The following is a 27,754-nucleotide window of genomic DNA, read 5'->3' on the forward strand; positions in this document are numbered from 1 at the left end:
GATGAGATCATGTTCAGCTCAGTAATCAATCACACTGACAGCACTGTGGAGTGTTGGTGTAGCTGAGCCCAGCACAGAACAGCGAAACACAGGCCAGCAGCACTAGTGCTGCTGGTGAAGAGGTGCACAGAGGGTGGTAGTCCTACTCCCAGTGCACCAAATGGACTCATTTACATATTTTAAAAAAACAGCGCCAAGGATAAAAGGTAAGAAAATGACTTTCATCCTCAGTGGCCCGCGCAATATAGGGACATACCCTTTAAATACATTTTGGTCATTAGTCCCTAAAGGACACAGTAGATTTTGTCCTTAATGACCACACCAATTTTTATTTTTACATTTAGTTTTTTTCCTAATTTAATTCTTTTTCAAATTATTATTACACTTTTCAAGTCCCCCTAGGGGGCTTTTACATTCATTCATTACACAGCTAACACTGTTCCATGTTATGCCCTTGCATAGTACTGAGCAGTGTTATTTGCGATCTGCATATAGAGCCTGCCTGTGGGAGACTATTAGAGGATGGCAGAGCTGATTGCATGGTCAGAGACCTCTGGAAATGAAGGGAAACGATTGGGACTGACAGTTGAATACACCAATTCTGGCACTGAAGGGATTGATGGTGGACGTCCCGTCATTAATAGTGATAACCCAGCTGTTGATAGAAGCCGATCCCCACCCTCTATGAAGCGAGCACATGACATACCGGTACGTTAAAGGGTCGTTAAATAGGTTATCCAGCGCTACAAAAACATGGCTACTTTCTTTCAGAAACAGACCCACTCTTGTCTCCAACTTGGACGGAGTTTTGCTGCTCAGTTCCATTGAAGTGGATGGAGTTTAAAGGGGTAGTGCGGTGGTAAACAATTATTCACAGAATAACACACATTACAAAGTTATACAACTTTGTAATGTATGTTATGTCTGTGAATCGCCCCCTTCCCGTGTCCCACCACCCCCACACGTGTACCCGGAAGTGTGGTGCATTATACATACCTGATCCGGGTTGCGCCCGTCCGCCATCTTGTGCCAAGACGTCATCTTCGGGAGGCCGGCCGCATCACTGCAGCCGTCCCTGATGCCTGCCCCCCTCTGCCGCGTCATAACTGTGCTCAGCCGCGATTGGCTTAGCACAGTTATGCTCAGCCAATCGCGGCTGAGCATCTGATGACGCTGCAGAAGGCGGCTGGCACTAGGGACGGTTGGAGCTGTTCGGCCGTCCGTTTGAAGATGACGTCTTGGCACAAGATTGGCGGACATGCGCGACACGGATCAGGTATGTATAATGCACCACACTTCCGGGTACATGTGCGGGGGTGGTGGAACACGGGAAGGGGGCGATTCACAGACATAACATACATTACAAAGTTGCATAACTTTGTAATGTGTGTTATTCTGTGAATAATTGTTAACCGCCGCACTACCCCTTTAATTACAAACCGCACCTGAACTGAGACAACAGTTGTGTTGTCTCTCAAAGAAAGTGTTTTTTTTTTTGTAGCACTGGATAACCCCTTTAAGGGGGTAAAGTAAATAGACCCACCGATAGTGACTTCTTTCCTGTACACAGGAGAAACCTTGTTTCACAAAGCCAATGAAAACTGTAGAAGAAAAAAAAAAAAAAAAACTCGGAAGTCTCAAGTACTGAATTAGAAGTTTATTTTTATACAATGTATTCTTATTTTGAGTCATTTTGTATCAATAAAAAAAAGAAGTCACAAACGTTAAATATCTGAAAGCATACTCCAAATGCACACTTATTTATCAGCTACCAACATTTGCTCTTACGTAACCAGGTGACGTGTTCCTTTGGAGACAATATTCTTAGGAAGCTTCCTTCATTAGCATCCTGTAGTCTGCTTTGGTGTCAAAAGTCAAGACAATGAAGTATTATTTTCGGTAGAGGATAAAAAGTCTGTATAGCTAATAGAATTCGGATATTAATCACTGTATGTGATACAGCAGCACATATCTTTGTAATATTCATTAATATTCAGATGTAAACTTGTATATAAAATTGTATTTATGGACATGGGTAAAGCGGGACTTATGGGGTAATATCTTATATACATAGCATGTTCTTAATAATGTAGCTGCCTTTTTTTAATGAAATGTAATGAAAAAAAAAAAAAAAGTAAGTATCCCCTATGGGTATGGCCCATTTTTCAATTATGCAGACGTCAATGTAGAGCATATACAATTAAGTACTATTGTGGAGAGAAGCAACACCCCATAAACTGAGCACAAAAATTTTTACAGCACATTTTAGTACAATGGCAGAATTATAAAGAGTGAAACAAATGTAATAAACTGTCACAAGTTTGGTTTCATACAGACAGGATAATGAATACTGAATTAGGGTGAAAGCAAAGCTTCAGTTTATAAATGAATATGACCAAACGTACCTGTGGATGGTGAAAACAATGCGATTGGTAATAAATCTAGACATGGCTTGAAGGTTTAAGAAAAAAAAAAAACCTTGGTCCCAACCACACCAAGCTACCTGTTATCAGTAAGTGATAAAAAGTCCCCAAGACAACAGTGCAATTATTGCTTAATTCTTTTAATAAAGAACCATAATTCACTAAAGATGAATCAACTCCAAAATTTAGGGTATGGAAATCTATGATTAAAATCAAGTAATGTTTGTTACTGAAAATGGAAATTCTGATAATGAGCACCAGAAAGCTTCACACATTGTGTATACTTATGCTTCTGTATAATGGATATCAAAAATTAATTTGTGGCTTTTTTTTTTTGTCTAAGGACATACACAGAGCAGGCAAGTATTAGTACAGTTAATTGACCTTAAGGTGGCTATGGGCATGTTAAAATGAAGGTTATACTCACCAACCCTGATCCCCCACAGATGCCTTTCCAACAACACCACCTGTTCTATTCTTCTTTCTGGTTCCAAGGCAAGTTTTCCCAGCTAGGGAAAGCAACTGTTGGGGGAGGGTATAGGCAAGTATGAATGTTTAAAGGGGTTATACGGATAGGCAATACTGTATCTATATCGTTTTTATATATATATATATATATATATATATATATATATATATATATATATATATACACACACACACACACTACCGTTCAAAAGTTTGGGGTCACATTGAAATGTCCTTATTTTTGAAGGAAAAGCACTGTACTTTTCAATGAAGATAACTTTAAACTAGTCCTAACTTTAAACAAATACACTCTATACATTGCTAATGTGGTAAATGACTATTCTAGCTGCAAATGTCTGGTTTTTGGTGCAATATCTACATAGGTGTATAGAGGCCCATTTCCAGCAACTATCACTCCACTTCTTGTGCAATCATGTTCACACATCTGAAAAACAGTCTAGCTCGTTACAGAAGCTACAAAACTGACCTTCCTTTGAGCAGATTGTGTTTCTGGAGCATCACATTTGTGGGGTCAATTAAATGCTGAAAATGGCCAGAAAAAGAGAACTTTCATATGAAACGCGGCAGTCTATTCATGTTCTTAGAAATGATGGCTATTCCATGCGAGAAATTGCTAAGAAATTGAAGATTTCCTACAACGGTGTGTACTACTCCCTTCAGAGGACAGCACAAACAGGCTCTAACCAGAGTAGAAAAAGAAGTGGGAGGCCGCGTTGCACAACTAAGCAAGAAGATAAGCACATTAGAGTCTCTAGTTTGAGAAACAGACGCCTCACAGGTCCCCAACTGGCATCTTCATTAAATAGTACCCGCAAAACACCAGTGTCAACATCTACAGTGAAGAGGCGGCTGCGGGATTTTGGGCTTCAGGGCAGATTGGCAAAGGAAAAGCAGTATCTGAGACTGGCCAATAAAAGAAAAAGATTAAGATGGGCAAAAGAACACAGACATTGGACAGAGGAAGACTGGAAAAAAGTGTTGTGGACAGATGAATCCAAGTTTGAGGTGTTTGGATCACAAAGAAGAACGTTTGTGAGACGCAGAACAAATAAAAAGATGCTGGAAGAATGCCTGACGCCATCTGTTAAGCATGGTGGAGGTAATGTGATGGTCTGGGGTTGCTTTGGTCCTGGTAATGTGGGAGATTTGTACAGGGTAAAAGGGATTCTGAATAAGGAAGGCTATCACTCAATTTTGCAACGCCATGCCATACCCAGTGGACAGCGCTTGATTGGAGCCAATTTCATCCTACAACAGGACAATGACCCTAAACACACCTCCGAATTGTGCAAGAACTATTTACAGCAGAAGCAGCAGCTGGTATTCTATCATAGGTAATGGAGTGGCAAGCGCAGTCACCAGATCTGAACCCCATTGAGCTGTTGTGGGAACAGCTTAACCGTATGGTACGCCAGAAGTGCCCATCCAACCAATCCAACTTGTGGGAGCTGCTTCTAGAAGCGTGGGGTGCAATTTCTCCAGCTTACCTCAACAGATTAATAGCTAGAATGCCAAAGGTGTGCAATGCTGTAATGGCTGCAAAAGGTGGATTCCTTGACGAAAGCAAAGTTTGAGGTAAAAGCAATGTTATTTCAAATACAAATCATTATTTCTAACCTTGTCAATGTCTTGACTCTATTTTCTATTTATTTCACAACGTATGGTGGTGAATAAGTGTGACTTTTCATGGAAAACACAAAATTGTTTGGGTGACCCCAAACTTTTGAACGGTAGTGTATATACACACACACACACACACATACATATACATATATATATACACACACATATATATATATATATTATATATATATACTTACCTCTCTGCCCTCCCCTGATATCCTCTTATGTCTTAGGACTAACAGCCTGCTCAGAAAATCAATGGCCGTGGCACTGCCCTATCTCAGAGCCTGGCTGAACGCACTGTCCCACAGACTTAAGTCCATCTCTGAAGTAAAGGTGAGATCAGGGACACTAGAGAGGAGCACAGAGAGGTAAGCATAGCTTTTTTTTAATTGTTTTATATATACTTGTAATGAACTAGATACAGTTTTCCCTATCTGGATAACCCTTTTAATAACCCCTATGCCAACAACCCCTTTACAAGAAAACTTTGCAAGTCCAACAAAAAAAAAAGATGAAGCAAGTGACTGGTTTCAGTTGGGACATGATAACCCCCTATTGAAATGAACACTTTGTATATAGCAGTTATCTGTGTGTAATGCTGAGATGGCAAATACCATATGGGTTTTGAGCAATGTTAGTTAACGTTAATATTTTCTGTCATGTTGAGTCAAGAAGTCCATGTTTTACTAAATAGTATAAAAGTACCCTCTTACAGAAACCCTTTTAATACATAATACTATTCTGGCAAATGCAACAAATCAATTCTTAAGAAACAAGTAGCAACTCAAAGATGCCGGGCATCTTATGGAAACACGTGTGGCTGCATTCTCAGAAGTATTCGTTCATCTGACAATATGGCTGCCTTCACCATACGCTATGTATGGCAATAAAGGGTTATTAGGAGAGATAAAAATACCATTCTTCCCTGCAGGGTTTTGCACACACATTGCTACTAGAGATGAGCGAACTTACAGTAAGTTCGGGTTGATGTAAACCTGAACACTCAGGTTAGAGAAGATGGGTGCTTTCTTATTGTAAGTTTGCTCATCTCCAATTGCCACCCTGCATCAACATAGGGTAACTACTTCTTAGTAAAAGAATAATAGGTATTGCAGTCTGTTTGCTACAGCACATTGAAGTACCACGTTTTGACTCACATTGAGTTACGGTGCTGTTTTCTTAACAGATACAAATTTGTTTAAATCCACTTATGTATCAAACAACATTGACTTACAAAATTATTTCAAGTATCCTTTATATCACAGTGAAAATGTAAGACCAAATGTTAATGACAAACTTTTTTGGATGAAAAAGGCATATGTACCACATGAAAAAAGGAAAAAAAAAAACACAAAATGCTTCAACGCATTTCCTTCATGTATTGTGAATAGAAAGATAATCTTTAAAAAGTTATAAAAATTAAAATAAATTACATATTTAAGTACACTTTCCCTTCAAAGTGTTATATAAAAATTCAGAACAGTGTACGATCCTCGAAATCCTCACAAAGGAACAGACGACAGGCGTGTCGAAGGTCTCAGTCTTTGAGCGCTCTCTGTTTAGGGTCTTTAATATTGGTAATAAAATCTTCACTTAAGAAAACTGTCAATAAACCCAGGTAATCGGGACCCATTGTGGCTCTGCTCTTAACTTCTCCACGGCTGCTTGGAGCTTCTCAAAGGCTTTGTCCAAGTTATCATTTACAATAGTTAGATCAAAGTAATGGTTGTAAGCCCTCATAATCCGAGCACTCTCATCAACCGTCTTCTTTAGATCTGTATCCTATGTAAAGAAATGGCAAATTAGAAATTTTAAGCTACATATATCTTTCCAGAAAAACTAATGACACGATATTACCATTTTACATAAAATACTGTTTTAGGGTGCCCTCACACGTAATGGATCCGCAGCGGATTTCACGCCGGACCGGAGCCAGTAGCCTCACATACAGCCACGTCGCCGAGCAGGTAATGTATGCTCTCGGCAGCGAGCTGCGGGGGGTTAACTCACAAAATCACAGCGGGATGTCAATCCCACTACGAGTATGTGTTCTCATAGGGATGAAAGGCACTGGATCCGCAGCGGAATCTGCTGCGGATCTATTACGTGTGAAGGCGCCTTTAACAGTTAATTGCTTTATAGTTTTCAAACGTTGTTAGGGCTGTGTCTAATTGTAGCAGAATCTGAAGGCTGGAACAATCAGACTGTTACATGGAGGTAAATTATCCCATGACCGACAAATCGTCTGTCAGCGTGTAAAGTTGCCCCTTATGAATATTCATGAACATTTCAATTCAGTAAAAAAATAAAAAAATAAATAAATAGATCGGGATTACAGTTTAAGAATTCCTGGTTGGGACCCCACCATTCTCCAAAGAAAAGCTGAGAATATCCTATTAAACATAACAGAGCTTAGCTTTCCCAGAGTGGTTCGCCCATATAACAATTATGGCATGTAATACTGAATCGAAGGAGATTTCTATGAGTTCTATTCTTTTCACTGAAGGTCACTGCACACGAATAGCTAACAGATAAATGAGAATAGAGTAACCTTACTCCTGAATTCCTTTCACATTTAACATCACATGTGCACACAAGGTGACTGAAGCCAAGAACAGTGGGGGGGGGGGGGTAAGAATAAAATATGCTTAGAATGAACAAAGAGCCCTGGAAGTGATGATATGGACCCCAGTGAGCCCTGATCTCAGGCTGGGATTTACATAAAGATAATGAAGGAGCAGCCACATTCACAGATTCGGGCTGAAGGCCCTTTAACACGGGACGATTATCTGTAACTAGTGCTCATTTGGAGGATAATTGGCCCATGTAAAAGTACCAGTGATTAGCAGACAAAGCGGGAAGACGCCCCCTTGTTGGCTAATCAGATCTTTTGACTTGTGATAAAAACGATTATCGCCCACACATGCCCCTGTGTAAATATGCAATGTGCGGCTGATAAGGAACAAACTTTGGTGCAGCCCAGCCGCATGATCCATTGTGCATCGGAGTTCGGCTGCATATCAGCCAATAAAAAAGGACCCGTAGTTCTCCAAGAAGTGTGGAACAAGCTACCGGCCAAGTGCCTAGAAGAACTGACGCCATTCTGAAGGAAAAGGGGTTGTCACATTCAGTATTGATCCAATTTTGATTATATTTAGCATTTTGTCAATTGATAAAAATAAAACCATTAACACTTATTTCCATTACTGTATAATTTCCTGATTATTTGTGCTAGTCTTTCACACAAGTCACGGATCAATAAGCCATAAACACTCACATCCTGGGGAAAAATAACCTGAATAAATATTCCCCAAGGTCCAACAAAGTCTCAACTAGTTGCAGGCTACAAGGCTTCTGAAAAGGTCAATAGGTCGTCCATAGGTTAAATAATTCCATTAAAATCATAGTAAAATCAAGGGCTGAAGCATCAAGGAAACGAGTAATGGTCAAGACTTAACAGAATACATTTAGAGCAGTGAAGAGTTGGTTTATACAAATGGGATCCTAGTACATAAGAGCAAATGACATTGCCACAATGGCTCGAATCATAGCTGGCTACAGTGACTACACACTGCATGGCGTACAACACCAGATCGTGGCCTAGTACAATAGAAACATTGAAAACTAAATTCTCGGAATGTGCCCTCCATATAGATTAGGAGGATTTATGTACAGAACGGCGGTGTACACAGAAGACGGCGGCACCATGGTTCGATGACTCTGCTTAAAAAGACCCAACTGTGAAAATAAATTCAGGTGAATGAGGAAACACGTTCCAATTTTAAATGCTCCAAAAGAGACAGAAGTGACAAAAGAAAAGGCCGTACAAAACCTGCTATCAGCAGTCACCCTGCAGCACATCAATAAAACCACATGGTAGAGAATAAAAATCCGACAAGCACAGGTAAGTGTTCAGGAGAAACGCAGCAAATTACCCCACCGCCGGCTGGTCTGTCACCTGCAAACACTTACAGAGGACAGGGCAATGCTGAGGTCTACATGGACTTACTTAGCTACCTGGCAGATTCAGGAGTATTATGTATAATAAAACAGCAGATTTGGGATACAGAAAGCTATCCATGGCCATAACTAAAGAAACTAAACGTTACACTCAACAGATGTCTATAAACATAATATGGTGAAATTAAGACACAAAGGAATATTGCCAATTCTGACCAACAGCCGAAAAAAAAAAAAAAAAAGTTCTCTCAGATTGTTTTACACTACAGTGTATAGTGTAGCTTTGCTTGCCGAGTACGAAAAACCAACTATGCCAAGGACCCTTCACATTTAGGCTGCTGCACAAAGTAGTGATTTAAGGAAAAGCATTGGGAACTATTTGTGACATTTTTACTGTGTTCTAACATGCACCCATATTTGCTGCATACTTTTAAAGGAGTTACCTAGGATTAGAAAAAAAAGTGTTACCTTTTTTGCAAAAACAGCACAATCCCTTTTCTGAGGTTTCAAACACAGGCTGATCTGACAAGTTTATGACAGGCTAAATCTGACGTATCCAAAGACTGACTAGTCTACATCAACTTTTATTTAGCTTACTTCAAACCAGAATCACGTGCCATATCTAGACAGTGTTGCCTCTTACAGAAATTGTGCTACTTTTGTGGGACCTTGCATAAAAGTATCTAAATGTATGTGGGGCAAGTCAACCAACCTTCATTGCAACAAAGTACAATGAATGACATTTAACAAGTTGCGCGGGAGAACCGGGAGGCATAAGCACTAATCGTCTGATTCTGGATTCTCACATCGAGGAGGATAGGAGTTGTAATTAGTCAGTGGATAACAGGTTATGAGGGCAACCCTCTTCAGCAGATCCTTACAATATACATACACTGTGCATTTATTACTATTATCATTCATTTTTAATGCACCCTTCATTCTAAAAAGCGCTATACAAGCGAGGGGAGTTAGACAGGAACATTACAAGATCAAAAACACATTACATGAGTAAGATAAAATGGCAGAGTGGTACATGGTGAGAAAGGACCCTGCTCTATTCTCCATTTTATACACCAAACTCCAACAACGGGGACCAACAACAAAAAGGAACTGGTACGTTCCGAAATGCATTGGGTCTTTTTAATAAACAAGTTTTACATTATTCATCTGGTCACCATTAGTCGGACCTGCGCCTGGATCCCAGTTGTTGGAGTTTGGTGGTGTTTTCCTAATTATTCCCTTGGTGGAGTTCGGGAGTGGCCGCGGTTCGCAGGTTTATACTTCATGCTATTCCGAGAGTTGTGCCTCCTGTTTAGTACAACTCTATCAGCTGAGGGTTACCATATTCTATCCCTTCAGCCCTTTTAGTCCAGCTGATCCGCACCATGGAGCGATGTCCCTTGTTTTTCTATCCTATACACAGCATTGATCTGAATGGGAGATCAGTGCTGTGTATATAGACTTCTAATTAATGTGTGGGGGGAAAAAAAAAAGTGCCTTAGCGGCGGCAGCGAGTGGGGAACGAGGAATAGAGCCTTAAGAAGAATAAGTTGTGAGTTCCAGAGTGCAACAAAGAAAGGGAGAGGGGGTGGAGAAGATGTATATGGAGTTAAGAGGGGCAGCATGGCATTCTATGCACACTTTTCTGCAGTAATATGCTACGTGAACCATATGGTGTTCCCTCTCTTACTAGTAACAGTTCTATCTTGACATGTGCGTCTTTGTTTGGCACAAACTGAAAGAATTCTGGTGCACAGGCAATGGTATATCGAAGCTAAACAGCTCTCACAGCCTAAGTGTGGTTTCGAGCGAACTTGATGAACTGTTCCGGTTCAGAGAACATTGCCAAACACGAACAGTTTGGCAAGTTCACTCAACACTACTCATATTGTATGGCTTAAAGGGTTTAGCTAGCATTAGAAAACCCAAACTGTTTTCTTCCAAAAACACCACCACTGTTCTCTACAGCTGGGTGTAGTTTCGCAGCTCAATTCCACTAAAGTGAGTGGAGCCAAGTTGCAATTCCACATACAACCTGCAGACAGGTGTGGTGCTTTTTTTATTTTTATTTTTTACAAACTAGCCCTGCTTGTCTACTTCTAGATAGCTCAAAAGATGAAGAGTATCTTACTTAGGGGGAAGAAACAAACTTTTAGGAAGTACTAGACTTGGTAGTTAACCACAACCATTTTTCTGGTAGCCAACATGTGGCATAAGAGAAAAGTTTTTGAGATGTTTAGCAAGTTGCACCTTATCCAACAGCAGGCGCCACTGCGATAAATTTGGGGGCAATTTTCTCCTGTCCAGTCTAGTTTGAGCTCATCTATCTTTAGGATGGTGTTATGAAGTCTGCCCCCATATTGCTATTATAAGTGCTCTATAAAAGCCAATCATAATAAAAAATGATTTGAAGCTGTAAAATCCAATAAACCGATAATGTCCAGGCTGGCAAAGCAATGCTCAAGGCTTCCTAATTTGTGTTAAATTAGAAACCTTAATTAAGCGTTTAGTTGTTAATAAGCAGCAAATGAACAATTATAGCGGGCTGCTTGTTTAGACATCGTTGTGTGGTTTATGGTGTTTGTGCTCAATTACGATGTTTAACCATTTCCCAACAGACAATAAAATGGCCATCAGAACCAGCAAGCGGTAGAGAAGTGCGAATGGGCATTGTGAGCATCTGCACCATTTCATGGCTACTGAGCACTCACTAAAGCACATGGCTGTTTCGTATGGGGTCGTAATAAAGGTACATTGGCTCCCTAGTGTAGTTCACCAGCAAAAAATCGTATGCTCCACTGGAATGAATAGCTTATGGGGTTTAAGATTACGGTACATATGGAGTCTAACAGAGCCGGTCCATTAAATAAAGTGTACTAAAGGAGCCATCCAGGCCATACTAGTGTGCATAAGTCCTAATGGCGGCATGCCAACATTCTAATTGAGGAGACTTTCTAGTAGTGTTTCATATACGACCACTATAACAGCAGTGTGTCTGAATTCAGCACTTACTAAGATTTTAGGCTCACATGTACATTGTTTTGTTCATTTATTTTCTTTGCCATTGAAGCAGAAGAAAAAAATAATAGCCTATGTATCTGCTGTATGCTGGACACCAATGGTGCCTAACAAACCCCACCAACTTTAATGGGGTGTGTCAGGTTTCTGGTATGATGTCAGTCATTTAATCGCATAAAAAAATCCTGCATACTGCATTTGTTTGTCTGGCATCTTGGATGGACTCTGCAACAAAGCATCCAATGTGAATGTAGCCTTAGGACTGTTCACAAATTGAAGATTTGACATGGATTTCAGAGAGTCTACATAAAATCTAATGGCAGTCTCCATGCCATGCATGTCAATGGGGTATCATTGATGCTGTTAACATGTTTCAGTAACATGCTGCAAAATCTGCAGCAGGCATGAGTAGCCTATTTCTTATTTCACAATGAAACACCACAGATTGGCCGCACTGCATGACATCGGGCTAATCCTTGTATAGATCTACTGCACCTCCAAGTAGAAGGCCACATTCACACCTATGTCATTACAGCGCTGCACATATCTGTACAGTTCCCCCTGCTCCCAGCAGCATATCAGAGATGCCGTGCGGGGGACAAACTCCAGTGAATGCGGCCTATCCCCTAGATTCCATGAGCCTCCCCCCCACCTAGTCTGCAGCAGGAGCCTCCCCCCGCCTCTGCCCCTTCTGCAGCAGGACACACTGATTGTTAGACACTCCCTGAGGAGTGATGGGAACACTTAGTTACACAGGGGCTTCTGTTAAACTGCAGATATAGAAAACTGTGAAGAGATATATACTTCAGTATTAAATCATGGGGACATTACATACACCAACAGCTTCAATGTCACACTGACCGACTAATGGTGCCAAGACCTTAAACTGGTTCTAATATAAATAAATTGCTTGTGCCACTTTCCTAATTTCTGACAAATGACAGGCAAGACAGTGAGCCGGATGTCATTGTGCTCATCACAGACACACACTGCTGCGGAGATCGTTTAGCAGGAAGAACATTAGTGCTGTCTACTGTTGGCTGTATTTATGGAAGAGTCTGGCTCAGCCACTTTCTAGTATCTAATACCTGAAAAGATTCTGCCATTGAAACACCAGTTACATATAAAACATACAGATTAAGAGCAAATAAAAAACTCTCTTTGTATAGTCAAAATATACCCCCCCCCCCCCCATATATGCTATCAATTCCTTACACTTTTGAAGCTTTGCAATAACAGCTTTATTGTTACAATGGCTAAAAATCTATCCTAGTCATTTGGCTGTATGAAGGGATCCCAAAGACAACTGGGGTATGACCAATCCTGCACTCAGTAGGGTTGGTTCCCAGCCCATCACAAAGTGGCAACATAGTTTAAATCCCAAATAGGGGGGCTCTATAGAAAGAAGTCGTTGGAGTCTCGGCACCCAGACCCCTACCAATCTAAACTTCTGACATTTCAAACACTTTTTGTTTTTAAGGGAAACCAAGTAGGTTTATGCTGCTTTAAATGAAGGCAGTATAAATTAGTGACAGAAATACTAAACAGAATGGTGTACTACTTAAATTGTTGTGTTGGGCAGTGCCACTCCCTCCGCCTGCTGATTGACAGCCTATACACTGTATATTTGATGCAGTGAAATGATAGAATCAGGGATTTGATCAAATCCCGGGAAATGATGAAATGACTGCGCTGTTTCCTCATTTCCCTAGGGAATTGATCAAATCACTGACCCCTTTTCAAGGAAATGATGGAATGAACTCTATCAATCCCCCTGCGACATAGAATTTGCTTACCTCTCTGCTCCCCGTTCCGCTAGTTTCCCCTGCTACGCGCCTCCTGCTCACCCCCCCCCCCCCCGGCCTGTCCGCTCCCCATCTGCCCCTGCCTCCATACACCTGCCGGGTTGTGTGCTACTCCGCTCCCTGCCTGCCTCTGGTCCCATCTGCTCCGTGACATGCCTCTCGCTCCCCCGGCCGGTCCGCTCTGCTCCCCGTCCGCCATAGGCCTGCCGGGGAGGTGTGCCGCTCTGCTCCCCTGTCCGCCTCCAAACAGAGCTGGGCGTCATTTCCCTGAAAGGGGTCAGGCATTTGATCAAATCCCTAGGGAAATGATGGAATGTCCATTCAATCATTTCCCAGGATTTGATAAAATCCCTGGATTCTATCATTTCACAGCAACATATATACATACAGTATAGTCAACTGTCAACCAATGGGCAGAGGAAGCTGGTGCTCATGAATATCGAGGACTACTGAGCACATGCTCATAAAGGAGAGTACTATTGTGTGGCGCTCAGAGTCTTTATAATTCAGGAGGATATCACAATCAACTAATCATCAAAGTACTGATCAAAACACTTACAGTCAGAAGCTTTGTTGTAATTCCAGCATCTACAACAGCTTTATGCATGGCACGCAGTGTATCTAGCTCTGGAGCAGCAATGAATACTACATATGGCATGAACTCAGATGTCCGTAGCACTTTTAAAGCCTGTAAGAAAACAAAAGCCACGAAGATAAACATAATGCCACCACAGAACATGCAAATATTAAATAAACTGAACGCTGGTAAGTGCAGGATGCGGGGCAAAAAAACATGACATTTGGCAGATATACAGTGATCAGCCGTAACATTGTAGTCACAGACAGTGGCGACATGAATGTCAGCAGAGCAGGTGGGCGAAATTAGGCAGCAAGTGAGGGTAAAAGGAGCTTCTTCTAGTAAAACTAACAGGTCTGTGAAAGCCAGAATTCTTACTGATTGGGAGGTGAAATACTTTCATGCAATACAATTCAAATAAATAATTTTTCTGCAATACAATGTGATTTTATGGAATGTTTTATAAAGTCTGGCTCTTACAGTTGAAGTGTACCAATGTTGAAAATTACAGACCTCAATTTTTTTTAGGTGGAAAAACATGCAAATTGTAAATCAAATTTACCCACTGTAAATACTGTAGACTTCAGAAGAGAACCAGTAGAGAAAAGTGCTCGAGTCCGATCGTTCAGCATTTGAATACTGGTGGCTAAAGTTGGATGCAGCTTATAAATGTAACCATGTTTTCCAGGGAGCCCTAGGGCTGCATCCAAGTTATTCAGTCACTGGTATTCAAATGCAGAGACTTCAGAGTTCCGACTCACTCAAACATATTAGAGTTGCGCAAATCTCTAATACCTACAGTAGTTCTTTGAGTTTAAAGGGGTTGGTTATCCAGTGTTACAAAAAACATGGCCACTGTCTTCCAGAGACATCTCCACTCTAGTCTCCAGTTTGGGTGTAGGTTTTGCAACTTAGTTCCATTGAAGTGCATGGATCCTAATTGCAAACCACACCTGAACTGAAAGAGTGGGGCTGTCTCTGGAAGAAAGTGGCCATGTTTTTGTCGCGCTGCATAACCCCTTTAAGTCAATGGAATCATAAAAGAATACTTCCTAATAAGCCAAGCACTAGTGCTGGGGACTGGTATTGGCACAAGTACTGGTAAAACACAAAGCAGTCATTGTATGAGCTGCACTCACTGATTCTAGTGCTAGCTTTGCATATGAAGTAATTCACACTAAGGGTATATTCACACGGGCGGGCTCGCAGCGAGATTCTCGCTGCGAGCCCGGCAGGTCCTGTCAGTTCCCATAAACTACATACTTGCTGCGGTCTAAACGACTGCAGCGAGTATGTAATTATACCGCGCTTAACCCCTTCTACTCCCGCCGGCTGTAAGCAGCATACATTACCTGTCCTTGCTGCACTGGTCCGGCGTCCTGCTCTCCCGTCCGGCCAATTAGTGTGTTGCCCAGCCGCAGCCACTGATTGGCCGGGCGGAAGAGCAGGACGCCGGACCCGTGCAGCAAGGACAGGTAATGTATGCTGCTTACAGCCGGCGGGAGTAGAAGGGGTTAAGCGCGGTATAATTACACACTCGCTGCGGTCGTTTAGACCGCAGCAAGTATGTAGTTTATGGGAACTGACAGGACCTGCCGGGCTCGCAGCGAGAATCTCGCTGCGAGCCCGCCCGTGTGAATATACCCTAAAGGGGATTTGGATGCCTGATGATTAGCACAAATAGCATTAGAACAGTTATTCACTCGGATCACATTAAATCGGTACATTACAGAACTGTCAGACGAAAAGTACGTGTCACGTTTACCTAGAACGCGCCTGTATAGCGCGATATGCATAAATAATAACAAGTCCTTGACTTTAATTGCTTCTCTGAACACTTTGAACCGTTAGGAAGCTAAATGAGGCCCTTTGGCAGTGAAGTAAATTCAATTAACTGAAAGTCAATTTCCCGATATCACTTAGAATTAAAATAGGATGTACGGAAAACAGTAAAGAACTTCCATATTAAAATAAAATGCTTCCCGGGATCAGGAAAGTGACTAGGATTAACCCGCTCTGCCCACTCCATGTAAATGAAGACAGTTAATAGAGTTTCATGGACGTGCACACAGTATCATCAGCAATATTGAGGGCCGATCCTGTACTGGGACAAAAAAAGAAATCTCACCTCAGCTCTCATGCTAATGTGTTGGAGAATGGAGATGCTCTACATCTATCATTTGGCTGCTAGAAAACGTGGCAAGTCCGTACTGATGTCAGACGGGGCAGCTTAGAGGCTGGTAAGACGCAGTCTACATTTTCTCTGTGTGTCCATCTATACACATCATTGGTAAAAATCTAATAGAATGTTACTAGAAGTTAGCACAACTCGAGCGTGCTCAAGTCCGACCGTTTAGCATTTGAGTGCCTGTAGCTGAAGAAGTTGGATACAGCCCTAGGGAGTCGTGAAAAACGACTAGGGAGCCTATGGCTGTATCCATGTTTTCCTGGACTTCCTAGGGCTGCATCCAACATTGTCAGCCAACGGACCTGAGCATACTCGAGTTGGGCTCATCTCTAGCTGTTGCCATTGCATTACTATTATCACTAGTCTGTATAGACACAGCAGAAATCACAGACTATGCATTTTCTGCTAACCTGTTTAAAAAAAAAAATAAACGCAACACAACACCACCACCCACAAAATGGTGCAATATCTGGTCCAGCATTCAATCCAAAACCAAAAGTAGAATTACTACAATAGTAACACACTGGAAACATGAAATAAATTAATACCTGAGGATTTACATCTAGTATACAAGTCCGTCCGGCCATTACAACTTCATGAATAGAATCTATCTTGGTGCCGTACAGATTGCCTTCGTACTCTCCATGTTCCAAGTATCTGCCAGCTTTTATATCAGCCTCCATTTCGGATCGCAATACAAATCTGTATGCATGGCCGTCTTTTTCATCCTCTCTTGGCTTGCGTGAAGTGACTGTACATTATTAACACCCAAAAGAAAAAATATATACATTATTTAGATTTTCGAGATTCCAAAAACAATAAAAGGAAAATGAAATCCATAGAATTTAAGAATTTAATACTGGAAATTTTAATGAGGCAGAGTGCACAAATGCCCCCATACCCTGAAACTTCATTCAACCATACATCCCCAATGGCTCCGATGCTGCCATTGCTCTGGTGTTCCCCAGCAGACCTAGCAGTCAGATTGATGTGCAGCACAAGCACCAAGGTCAGTGATTGGCTACAGTGTCATGTGAACAATGTATGCGATGTCATTGCTGCCATTGAGTTTAAGAGCACAGCATACATATGCACATGCAGGTTCTAGGGTACTAAGAAACAAGGAGAGGAGACGGCCTAAGTAGTTTTACAACTAATCCCAACTGAAATTTAATTTTCTTTCCAACTTTCCTACAAATAAAATGTGAGAGGATACAGCCCGAACTGTATATCCAGTTATGTGAAATGTGAGGGGCGTAAAGGCCAGCATGTGGACCTCATCATTGAATCCACATATATTAAGTGGGGGTTGATGGTACATGGTGGGCTTATTTCTCAGAACACTTTCCACTATTTCATAAAGAAAGTGAGCAGCAAATATAGCTGAGAAATCTGCTTTTTGTGGAGTCATACAAGGGAGTCAATTACTGGTAGGTGGGTGAACATTAGGTATTTCTAAAACCAATAGAGTGTAAGCTGTAAAAATGTAGATGTGCTCTGGGTGTTGTATACTTAAGAATGCAGCTTTGGATCATGACAGGTTGGATTTTCTGACCCTTCCTATTTCCAGTGTATCTGTCAAAGCAAAAACCTCACCCAGATGGAAAGCAAAACACAACTGTACTTGCACTACCACCAATGGAGCCTAGTCTTTATATTGTATCCATCCATTTATAAGATCTGGCAAGCAGCCCTGTCAAAATACTGAATTTTATCAGGTTTATATTGGTGTAATTTTTATTTTCTCAAGCACATAACATTTTCCTATCCTTCTATTGACCTCGGACAAGACAACAATAACATATTACAACATTAGGCTATGTACCCACACGGTATTTGTGCTCAGTATTTTGCAACCAAAACCAGAAGTGGATTAAAAACACAGAAAGGCTATGTTCACACACTGCTGAAATTGAGTGGATTGCCATCAACTAATGGCAAATAATTACTGTTCTTTTAAAAACAACAACCGCTGCACTCCTACACCTCTTGCAGAAGGCTGATGGACTGCTGGTAGTATGAAGTGTATTCAGGGATGTTGATGGTTTATTGGGGGTGAACCAAGCTCTGAGCATAGTGAGATCCTCCCTCCAGAGGTGGCCAGCATGTCTCCTGTGCAGCTGATCACGCCGGCTGTCTGGAGAGGGAAGGCATCACTGTGCAGGAGCTAAGGGTCACCATAAGCCGAGGGCACGCAGAAATGCCCGGTGGGGAGTGCCTCTCTGGCTGCCACCCACCCGTTTAAAGCGGATGGGTCCACACACCTAAATGACCTGAATCTTCCCTGATTTTGTTCGGATACCAAACAAAACTTCAAGGGGAATTGTGGTTTAAACACTGAGGTGAAACTGAGGTATTATTGTACTTTGTGTTCAATAGCTATAATGAACGCCATATACTTTGTATAGATCACCCAAAGATGTATTTCATCCATTCATCCAAGGTTATATGATGAAAACAGAGAAAAGACAATGTACACAGATTAATAGAGTGGAAAGCCGGCTAGTAATGTGGCATTCACAGCTGTTACAGCAACGCATGATAACTTACAGGGAACAGTGGTGCCAAACTGGGTGGGATTCATGACAATCAATCGGTTTTTCAAACTTCTCCGGCCCACTCCTTGTGCTCCGATTAAGACAAGAGTCTTCCTCTGGAATGGGGGCATTCGGGCTACCTCTTCATATATCTGAATCTCATGTCGATCAAATTCTGTAAGGAGCGAAGAGTTACAAAGTTTCAAAACACAAATCTTCTGAATGTAGCAATCCTTTTCTTTTCCTACACTGTGGGAAGTGATACAGACACTGGCACCACCAGCATATAATTTATACAAAATCTTTGGGATTCAAGAAATGTAATGGAGCAGGCTGAAGAAGCCATGAAGATGGCGCACTAACAAGCAAAGAGTTGTTAAATGTTAAAAAAAAAAAAAAAAAAAAAAAAATGGGGGCACTCAACATCGTAGCTTGTGTAGCTACATAGGAGCTTGTGAGTGCCACAGCTTTTCAATATTTTTTTTCACCTCCAATGTCCCAGACTGATTGTGAATTTTCCCAATAAGCTTCAATTGGAAAGTCTGCAGGGTATCTGCCAAGTGAGAACATGCCCCAATAGAATGATTCTACTGGAAGAGAGAAACTCTAAATGGTGTTTGGCCATAATGCATATTCAACTTGAGCTGTACCATCCAAGTACTCTATATAACGGTTTTTCCTTTTTTTCTCCAAAATGGTGAACCCCTAACAATTAGGAGCCAGCCCAGCATATAGAAGTTTCCAAGTATAAATGCAGCATCAAGACTAAGCAGCAGAAATTTAGTTTACACATATTTTATCCCCCAGCTGACACCATACAGTTTCCAGGAATACTTTACATAACTTTAGGAAACACCTGCTTTAACCTATTGTGCAAATCCTTTGTTGAGCCAAAGGCAAGTACTACTGGCCATACATACTTATAACAACCGCAACATGGAACAACTAGAATTTGCTCAGGGGAACTCTCAGCCTTTCGACAGAAAATGTTATTTATGGAGTCAACATGATCATTATGTGCGAAGAAGATGTCTGCCAACAGCCCTTATCTGCTTGTAGGGATTTGCTTTCCAACCACACTAAACTGCTGCGATGAAGCCAGACGGAAATCAGATGCTTTACAGAACTACACGGCCAGGCAAATACGGCCAAAGGAAAACCTACTTAGCTGAAAGGGGATATCCCAAGATGACATCTTATCACCTATTCACAGGATAGGTGATAAGTGTCTGATTGGAGGGGGTCCGACTTCTGGGATACCCAACAGTCACAAGAATAGGAGTCCCGAGGGTCAATGTTTAAATGGAACAGGTGTCAAGCTCCATGGTACTGACAAAGATAGCCAAGTGCAGAGAACTGAATAGGGTGGCACAGAGTATACTTCACTGCCAATTCACTAAAACAGGAGAATGCAGGAAACTCCATCCTGTAATCCGTAGGGGGGAATAAATCACTCAAGAGGTTATCCTGAATTAGAAAGACATAACTGCTTTCAACAACAAATAGTGCCACACCTCTTCTCAGGTTGTTTGCAGTATTACGGCTTTGCTCTAGTCACTTTAAATTGTCACTGTGGTTTAAAAAAAATTTTTTTTTCTTTTTTTGGCAGAAATCAATAGTACAGGCGATTTTAAGAAACTTTGTAATTGGGTTTATTAGCGGAAAAAAAGGCATTTTTATCATGAAAAAGCAGTTTGAAGCTCTCCCCCTGTCTACATGGTTCTCTTATAGAGAGGGGAGGGGTTGAGGGAGATGAGGCACCAAAACAGGACAAAAAAAAAAAAAGTTAATTTACAATTACATCACCGGCTATCTCCTCTGAAGTCAGCACTGACCTCTCTGACCTTTGAATGCCAGCTTTCACACAGGTCCCGCTGTGTAATCCTTTGTTCTCTGTTGGCGACTAATCTCCCTCTCCATAGGCTACACCGGGCTCGACTGATGTAAAAAAGAGTGGGGGGCCCATGGACACCCAAAAAGACATACTTTCAGTTGTGTTCTGTCTCCTGGCTACAGTTTTGCCATGATTTACAAAAAAAAAATGCTGCTTTTTTTACTGCAATTTTGTACAAAATCAGAGCATCATGGCATTATTTATAATGTACTATGAACACCATGCTAGTGCTGCCATAGTTACAGCAGGGTGTGGGGGCCCAGGCTTGGTGAACAGCCCGGGGCCTATGGTAAAGTTAATCCGCCCCCGCTGATAATGAACAGTGAATGAGAGAGAGAGAGAGAGAGAGAGAGAGAGAGAGAGAGGAAGGAGGGGGAAGGGGGACCGGGGAAAGTCTTTTTGAATGCAAGTAATGGCATATTTGCCTAATAAACCTAACTACAAAGTTTCTTAAAATTGCCTGGACTATTGATTTCAGGGGGAAAAAAATTATATTATATATATATAAATAAAAATAACAGACACTTTAGGGGAACTAAGCTGCAATACCAGACACAAACTGAGTGGCGCTGTTTTTCTAATCTTGGATAACTTTTAGCGTTACCATAGGTGAACATTCACTTTCAAATTGCTGCTTTCCACAAGGTAATAGAAACAGAAAAGAACCCAACTTCAATTTTCTCTCTCTGTGCAGGATGTTTAATGGAAAGTGCCTATCAGATTTCTTTGTGAGACAATGAAGTTCCTTCTGCCCCCACACTACTCCCTCTGAGCTTTGAATAAAGACAAAGAGCGGCCCTTCTCTTTCTGTAGCAAGACACGATTGTGGGCATTTTTCATAGCACACTAAAATAATAAGGACAGAAAGGTCACACCGACATCTTAGCAGTGGACGGTTTACTTGTTTTTTTATTCTTGATCAGGGACATCAATGACGATCACACAGTGCAAGCAAATGCAGCAAACCCATTGCGCCCCCCCAATCCTCCTGCTCTGTAGTACCAATACATAAAATGCTGCAGTCACCAGTCATTGAGGTTAGTGAGTGCTATGCCTTTCCATCACATCGGTCTGTATCCCATTCTGACTGGCTATACATGTCACACAATGAATAAACATAATGGGAACCTGGCCTTAGTACTTGATACGACTATCACTTCTGTTGTACTTTTTTTTTTTTTTATTCCATAGTTTTTCCTTCTTTCCTCCTTTCATTATAAATCCCTTTGCTAAAAATTACAGCTAAAAAGAGAATATTGTAGTCAGTGCTGCTGGCAGCCAAAGAGAAAAGCGGTCATTATAATTTTTTATGATATTCCCAAGGCCTCATCTCACAGAAGAATTAAAATGACTATACAATCTAGATTACAAAGATGTATAGAGTAGAAAACTGTATTGCCAAGTACAATCATAACCACCCTAATGAGTATATTGTGCAAAACACAATGAGTCAGAAACTGCAGTAAAATATAATCTCTCCCTAATCTATACCCTAGCCACACTGTATGTGTGAAAACTGTACCAAAAACCCTACCTGCGTTTTTTGTAGTCAGGTACATCATCTTTTTCTTCTTCTTGCTTGTGATTGTACCACAGAATGGCCCTGGGGTGAAGGAGACAGAATAACATTAGCACAGCTTGTCCAGTTTAGTAAACCAATTGTCATATATGAAATGATCAAATTCTGAGCTAGCATCTCTCTTTGGAGGACCCGACCTAACCTGTCCTGCATTACACTGTTTCCCCTGTGGAGGTGCTGCAGGGAAACTGAAGAGTTACTGCCAGGTTTCCACACAGATTACCACTGATGGCTGGGGACCTAGCAGGAGGACTTTGCAATCAAAGGATATTTCCTTCACACATGGATTGTCCAAAGAGGCTGACCTATTCAAATCCCTTCCAGTCTAATGGTGCGTTTACACAGGCAGATTTGAAAGATTTTGGAAACCAAAGCCAGGAATGGACTCGAAAAGGGAAGAAATTTCAGTCTTTTACCTGTTCTCTGTTTATAGTCTGTCCCTGGCTTTGGCCTCAAAAATCTGCCAGATAAATCTCTGTGTAAACGCACCATAAGGGCCCTTTTACACAAACCGATAATCAGCAACGAGTTTTCCTAGAAACATTCCTTTAACCAATAATTGCCCTGTGTAAGTGTGTCAGCAATCAGCCAAAGAGCGGGAAAACAGCGGATCCTCGGCTGTGTAAACAGGAGCTGTGCAGCCGATAGCAATAGATTAAAATGGCCGATAACAAAATGGATAATAAATAAAAAAAAATTAAAAAAAAAAAAGTAAAAAATGTATTTAAGCAGCACATACTTCACTATTACTTTAAGCTTCTTGTATGTATGGCCTTGCTACAAATTATATTTCCCATGACAGCCAAAGTTATACTCTTAAATTGTAAAAAAAAGTAAAAAAAAAAAAAGAAAAGCTTGCACCTACCCTGGTATCCTAGCCATAACCATGGGGCCCAATAGTTTTTTTTGTTGTTGTTGTTGTTGTCTTTTTACAATTAGGAAAAACTTTTGTATAGCACTTACAGATTACTGTATTGTGTAATATAAGAGTCTGTTTTGTCCACTTCACTAGATAAAACAGCAACAACTGTCAGCATAGAAGCATCTGACCTTGTCCCCAGTGGGGCTCACCATATAGTTTCCCTATTTCAGAAACACACTAAAGTCAATTATATAGGAAGCTAATTAAAGGGGCATTACAGAGGGGAAAAAGTACTTACTAGCTGTTTTTAGCCTCAAAAGAAGCAGTGTAGTTTGTAGTCTGACACAGTGCTCTCTGCTGCCACTTCTGTCCATGTCAGGAAATGTCCAGAACAAGAGCCAACTCCCAGAGCAAACGCCTTTTACCCTGGATAGTTGCTGACATGGACAGAGGTGGCAGCAGAGAGCACTGTGTCAGAGCAGAAACACTAAACTGCTTCTTTCAGGACGTAAAACAGCTGGCGTTGATTTTTAAATAGAGGTAATTTGTAGAGTTGTACTTGAAATCAGGACCCCAGGATTACAAGTAAGCAGCACTAACCATGAAGCCTCCATATGGAGGGAGCACAGTACATGGACTACTGTATACAGCAGTGCTTCTCAACTCCAGTCTTCAGGTGATATAATTATTCTCAGTGCAGCAGGTATTATCGCAAGTGTTCTTTGTATGGGATCTCCTCCAAACATGACCTGTTGGTGGACCATGAGGAGTGGAATAGAGAAGAACTGGTATACAGTGCGAGATCAACAAAAGGTACTGTCCATATTGCTTATGTCCATGGGAGGACATAAGCAATAACCTGCTTTGGCTCCTCTACTTCACTGTGTGCGCAGAACGCAACACTGACACAGAGCCATTTACCCTCTGCATTTTAAGGTGGAGAGGACCAAAGAGTATATTACTATTACAATATTGTTGTTGTGAAAGGTAACCGGTTATCTTTTCGGGCCATAAATCACAATCATGTTGTTATACTATACAGTAATATACTTATGATGTCCCTTTGTTGCATAATAGGGAACCTGCATTTATAATACGTGTGCTGGATGTACAATGCTGCTTAAAAGGGGTTATCCACAGTATAAGAGGTCTTTATATATTGCTGCACTCTTGATAAACATAATAAACCTTTTATGCTGACTGCAGCTCAACTACTACTGAGCCAAAACTTGTTTCGGGAGTGACAGCCAGCTCAGCCAATCACTGGCTAAGACGGGACAACCCCACAGCTAGTGAATGGCTGAGTGGGCTGTCACTCCTAAGACGTGCAGATTATTTATATATATATATATATATATATATATATTACACACACCAACAAAACACAACAATCACTGAGTTAGACTTTGACTCACAGGGGCCACCCTGGTGTTTCCCTATTTAGGTCCTAAAGCTCGCAACAGAGTGAGGACCTGAGGGACTACGTATCAGGGTGGTTTGGTGCTCTCCCCACTAGGAGGCACCCCTTGGCAATGGGCTTCCTTCTCTGGAGAGAGGATATCTGGCTATTCCCGTGTTTTGAGACTCGTAACTGAGGCTCCACGGACCCCTTTTTTGCATATTTAAATTTTGTATGGGACAATCAATGGAGACTCGTAAATGAGTACTCCATTGGAATTTTTCACTGTTCTCCCTGAGTTCAGTGATTGTTGTGTTTTGTTGGTCTATTTATATATATATATATATATATATATATATATTTACATATAGTTACATAGTTAATACGGTTGAAAAAAGACACATGTCCATCAAGTTCAACCAAGGAGGGGATGGATACAGGGAAGGGGGAGGGGTGATAGGTTCTATACATATGCATTTATATTATTTTGCTCTAAGAACTTGTCTAGCCCTGTTTTGAAGCCATCTACTGTTGTTGCTGTGACCAGATCCTGGGGTAGACTGTTCCACAGATTCACAGTTCTCATGGTAAAGAAGGCTTGTCGCCTCCGGAGATTGAACCTTTTTTTCTCCAGGCGGAGGCAGTGCCCCCTTGTCCTTTGAGGGGGTTTTACCTGGAACATCTTTTCCCCATATTTCTTGTAGGGGCCATTTATATATTTAAATAAATTAATCATATCTCCCCTTAAACGTCTCTTCTCCAGACTAAACAAATGTAATTCTTTTCATCTCTCCTCATAACTAAGATGCTCCATTCCCCTTATTAGTTTAGTTGCCTGTCTTTGTACCCTCTCCAGCTCTAGAAAATCCTTTTTATGAATCGGGTTTCAAAACTGGACAGCATACTCCAGATGGGGCCGCACCAAAGCTTTATAAAGCGGTAATATTATATCCCTGTCCAGAGGGTCCATGGCTGTTTTAATGCATGACAATATCCTGCTGGCCTTAGAAGCAGCTGACTGACATTGTGTGCTGTTCTGTAGCATACATACATACACACACACACACACACACACACACACAGGATAACCCCTTTAGAAAGTTTTCCGGTTGTAACACAATGCTGATGAGTACTGTGCCTAGACACCTTCTTGGCTTGACTGATGTCACAAGGTTGGCTATCAATGATGTACCTCTCAATCAAGAAAAAAATTTAAATATCGGAGCATGGACACTTATGTTATACCAGACCTTTTATTAACTAGTATGACAAGGAAAGCTCAACAGTCCAGCAAGCTACTATGTAATTGAAATCTCAGCAAGGGCTGAATAGGGGCAGGGGGCTGAGTTAATTCTGTAATAATTAACTATACAGATAATGCCAGAAAAGTAAGTCGGATTTTCTTTTAGAAGGGAGTGACCTTTCATATTTAACTGCACACAGTATGAGCTTCCTTCCTGGCAGGCGCCCGCTACAAATTATACACCTTGACAGGGGTTGGCATTTTCATAATAGATGACATATAAACCCTGTGACACTATTATGTTTCATGTATAATAGCAGTATCTGCAATTTATTATGCGAATGTGCCTATTCCATTATTACAGTACACTGGTACCTGTTCCATCCCAGTCTCTCCTCACAAATGCTTTCCGCTTTTCTTCTAGAAATTGGCTGGGAATAAGTCCTGCGCTGCCGCCTTCTTTTACATGACTTGCCTGTAATAGAAAAAGTCAATAAAATATGAAGTGTCCAACACGTACAATACACCACCAATCAATACTCCGTCCTTTAGGGAGGGCAGGAATGAATAACAAAGGTTAAACCTTGTGCGAGTTCTAGATAAGGCCTATTCTCACATTATGGGAATACAGAAATCTGCAGGCGCGCCCTTCTTACAAAGTATTTATGTAACTAGCCATGCCATAGAAATCTAACAGAAGAAAAATCACTAAACCTTCTGCTCAATAAGGCTTATTTACTCTAATAAGAATGTCAGTATCACCGCTCTTCTTGTACTCGTAAAAAAAATTATGTGACCAGACTCCAAACTGGTATGGCACCTAGACCAACTCTGAATATTGTGCAGCTTCCTTTACCTAAAGCTTATCTGTCGCCAGGTTTATTCCGCCTTAAATGAGGGCAGCATAATCTTGTGCCAGAAATGCTGAACAGATTGGTGTATTACTTCCATCATTTTGTTCAGCTGTTCTCCTAATATGCAGGAGAACAGGATTCTTGCTACATCCCTACCTTTGCCCTCCAGCCACTGATTGACAGTTGACTGCGTAAAGACATCATGTATAGATAACTGCCAATCAGCAGCTGGAGGGTGGAGTTTTCTGCTTCTCATGAATATCAAGTACTGCTGGGCTCATGCACATAATGGAGAGGGCTACTTATTGTCCATGTTATTCAGGAGGATTTCTCTGGATCAGCTGCATAGAACAATGTAAGTGATACATTATTCTGTTCAGCTTTTGTTATATACAAGAGAACAATTCCATCCCGTTAAGCGCTCCAACACCTTGTCGCTGAAATTTGCATACATGTTGGGTGATTTGTACTTCAATCATTTTTTTTTATTTTTTAGTAATTGGTTATTATTAGTCACTTTAAGATCCTGTTTTTAGCCAAAAATTTGCCTCATTATTATTCGTGGTATTAACGATACCAAGCTGAGCTGCAGCAACTTACTCCATACCCTGCACACTGGCTAACCAGAACTATACAACTGTATACAATGACAGACGCCTTATGTACAAAGGCGACAACCTCTGCGGGCACTTATGGCATCACAAAGCTTCTTGCTAGGCTTTCTCCGAAACAAAGAAAAAAAAAGGAAATTTTGAACAGAACTTGACGTATTTCTTCTCTTCTACTCACAGGTGAAATGTAGAATTTAGCTGGAAAAGCTTATTATCTAAACATGTTTAATGATCGGGAAAATAATAGTAATGTGCAAAGTTACTGAAATATATAACCTGCTCTTCTAGTGTGCGAATTGTTTTTTTTTTGGGCATGACTGGAGACTTAATAAGAGCATTGTGTATTCCTGACAAGTGACATAGCACAACAGGAAGAAACAATGTGAAAACAACAGGATGAAGGGGGGAAAAAAAGTAAGTATTGACAAGAGGCAGGAGGTTGGGAAATCGCTGATAAGTGAAAAGCACATCTGCCGCTAGAAGAGCTAAGGTAACATCTTTCTTGCAAAGAGCTGTAATTGTTGTATTGATCAGAGAGGGGGAAAAAAATATCATGGCCTGTTTTGTAGAACACATGAAAGGAAACATAAGATTATAGCTAAACTTCCACTATGAATGTGTGAGGAATCATTAACCCTCAGACTTACTGCCGATAACACGTGACTCTTTACTAGAAGAGCTAGACATCA

The 27,754-nt window shown here is 41.1% G+C and overlaps 1 protein-coding gene across 4 annotated transcripts in view; it reads right to left on the reverse strand.

The window, feature by feature from the left end:
• Positions 1-1,652: 1,652 nt before the first annotated feature.
• The window catches only part of PALS2 (protein associated with LIN7 2, MAGUK p55 family member), a 78,602-nt gene continuing 52,500 nt past the window's right edge, over positions 1,653-27,754 (reverse strand). For all 4 annotated transcript variants that reach the window (XM_069958778.1, XM_069958776.1, XM_069958779.1 and 1 more), the window contains exons 7-12: positions 25,976-26,075; positions 22,052-22,120; positions 18,637-18,798; positions 16,635-16,837; positions 13,881-14,009; positions 1,653-6,320 (exon numbers count right to left, since the gene is read on the reverse strand). In XM_069958778.1, coding sequence (XP_069814879.1) covers positions 6,144-6,320; positions 13,881-14,009; positions 16,635-16,837; positions 18,637-18,798; positions 22,052-22,120; positions 25,976-26,075 — 840 coding nt within the window. In that variant the 3' untranslated portion in view covers positions 1,653-6,143. The remainder of the gene's footprint in view (positions 6,321-13,880; positions 14,010-16,634; positions 16,838-18,636; positions 18,799-22,051; positions 22,121-25,975; positions 26,076-27,754) is intronic.

Source organism: Dendropsophus ebraccatus, chromosome 2 (genome assembly GCF_027789765.1).
Source record: "Dendropsophus ebraccatus isolate aDenEbr1 chromosome 2, aDenEbr1.pat, whole genome shotgun sequence".
In the NCBI taxonomy this organism is placed as follows: domain Eukaryota; kingdom Metazoa; phylum Chordata; class Amphibia; order Anura; family Hylidae; genus Dendropsophus; species Dendropsophus ebraccatus.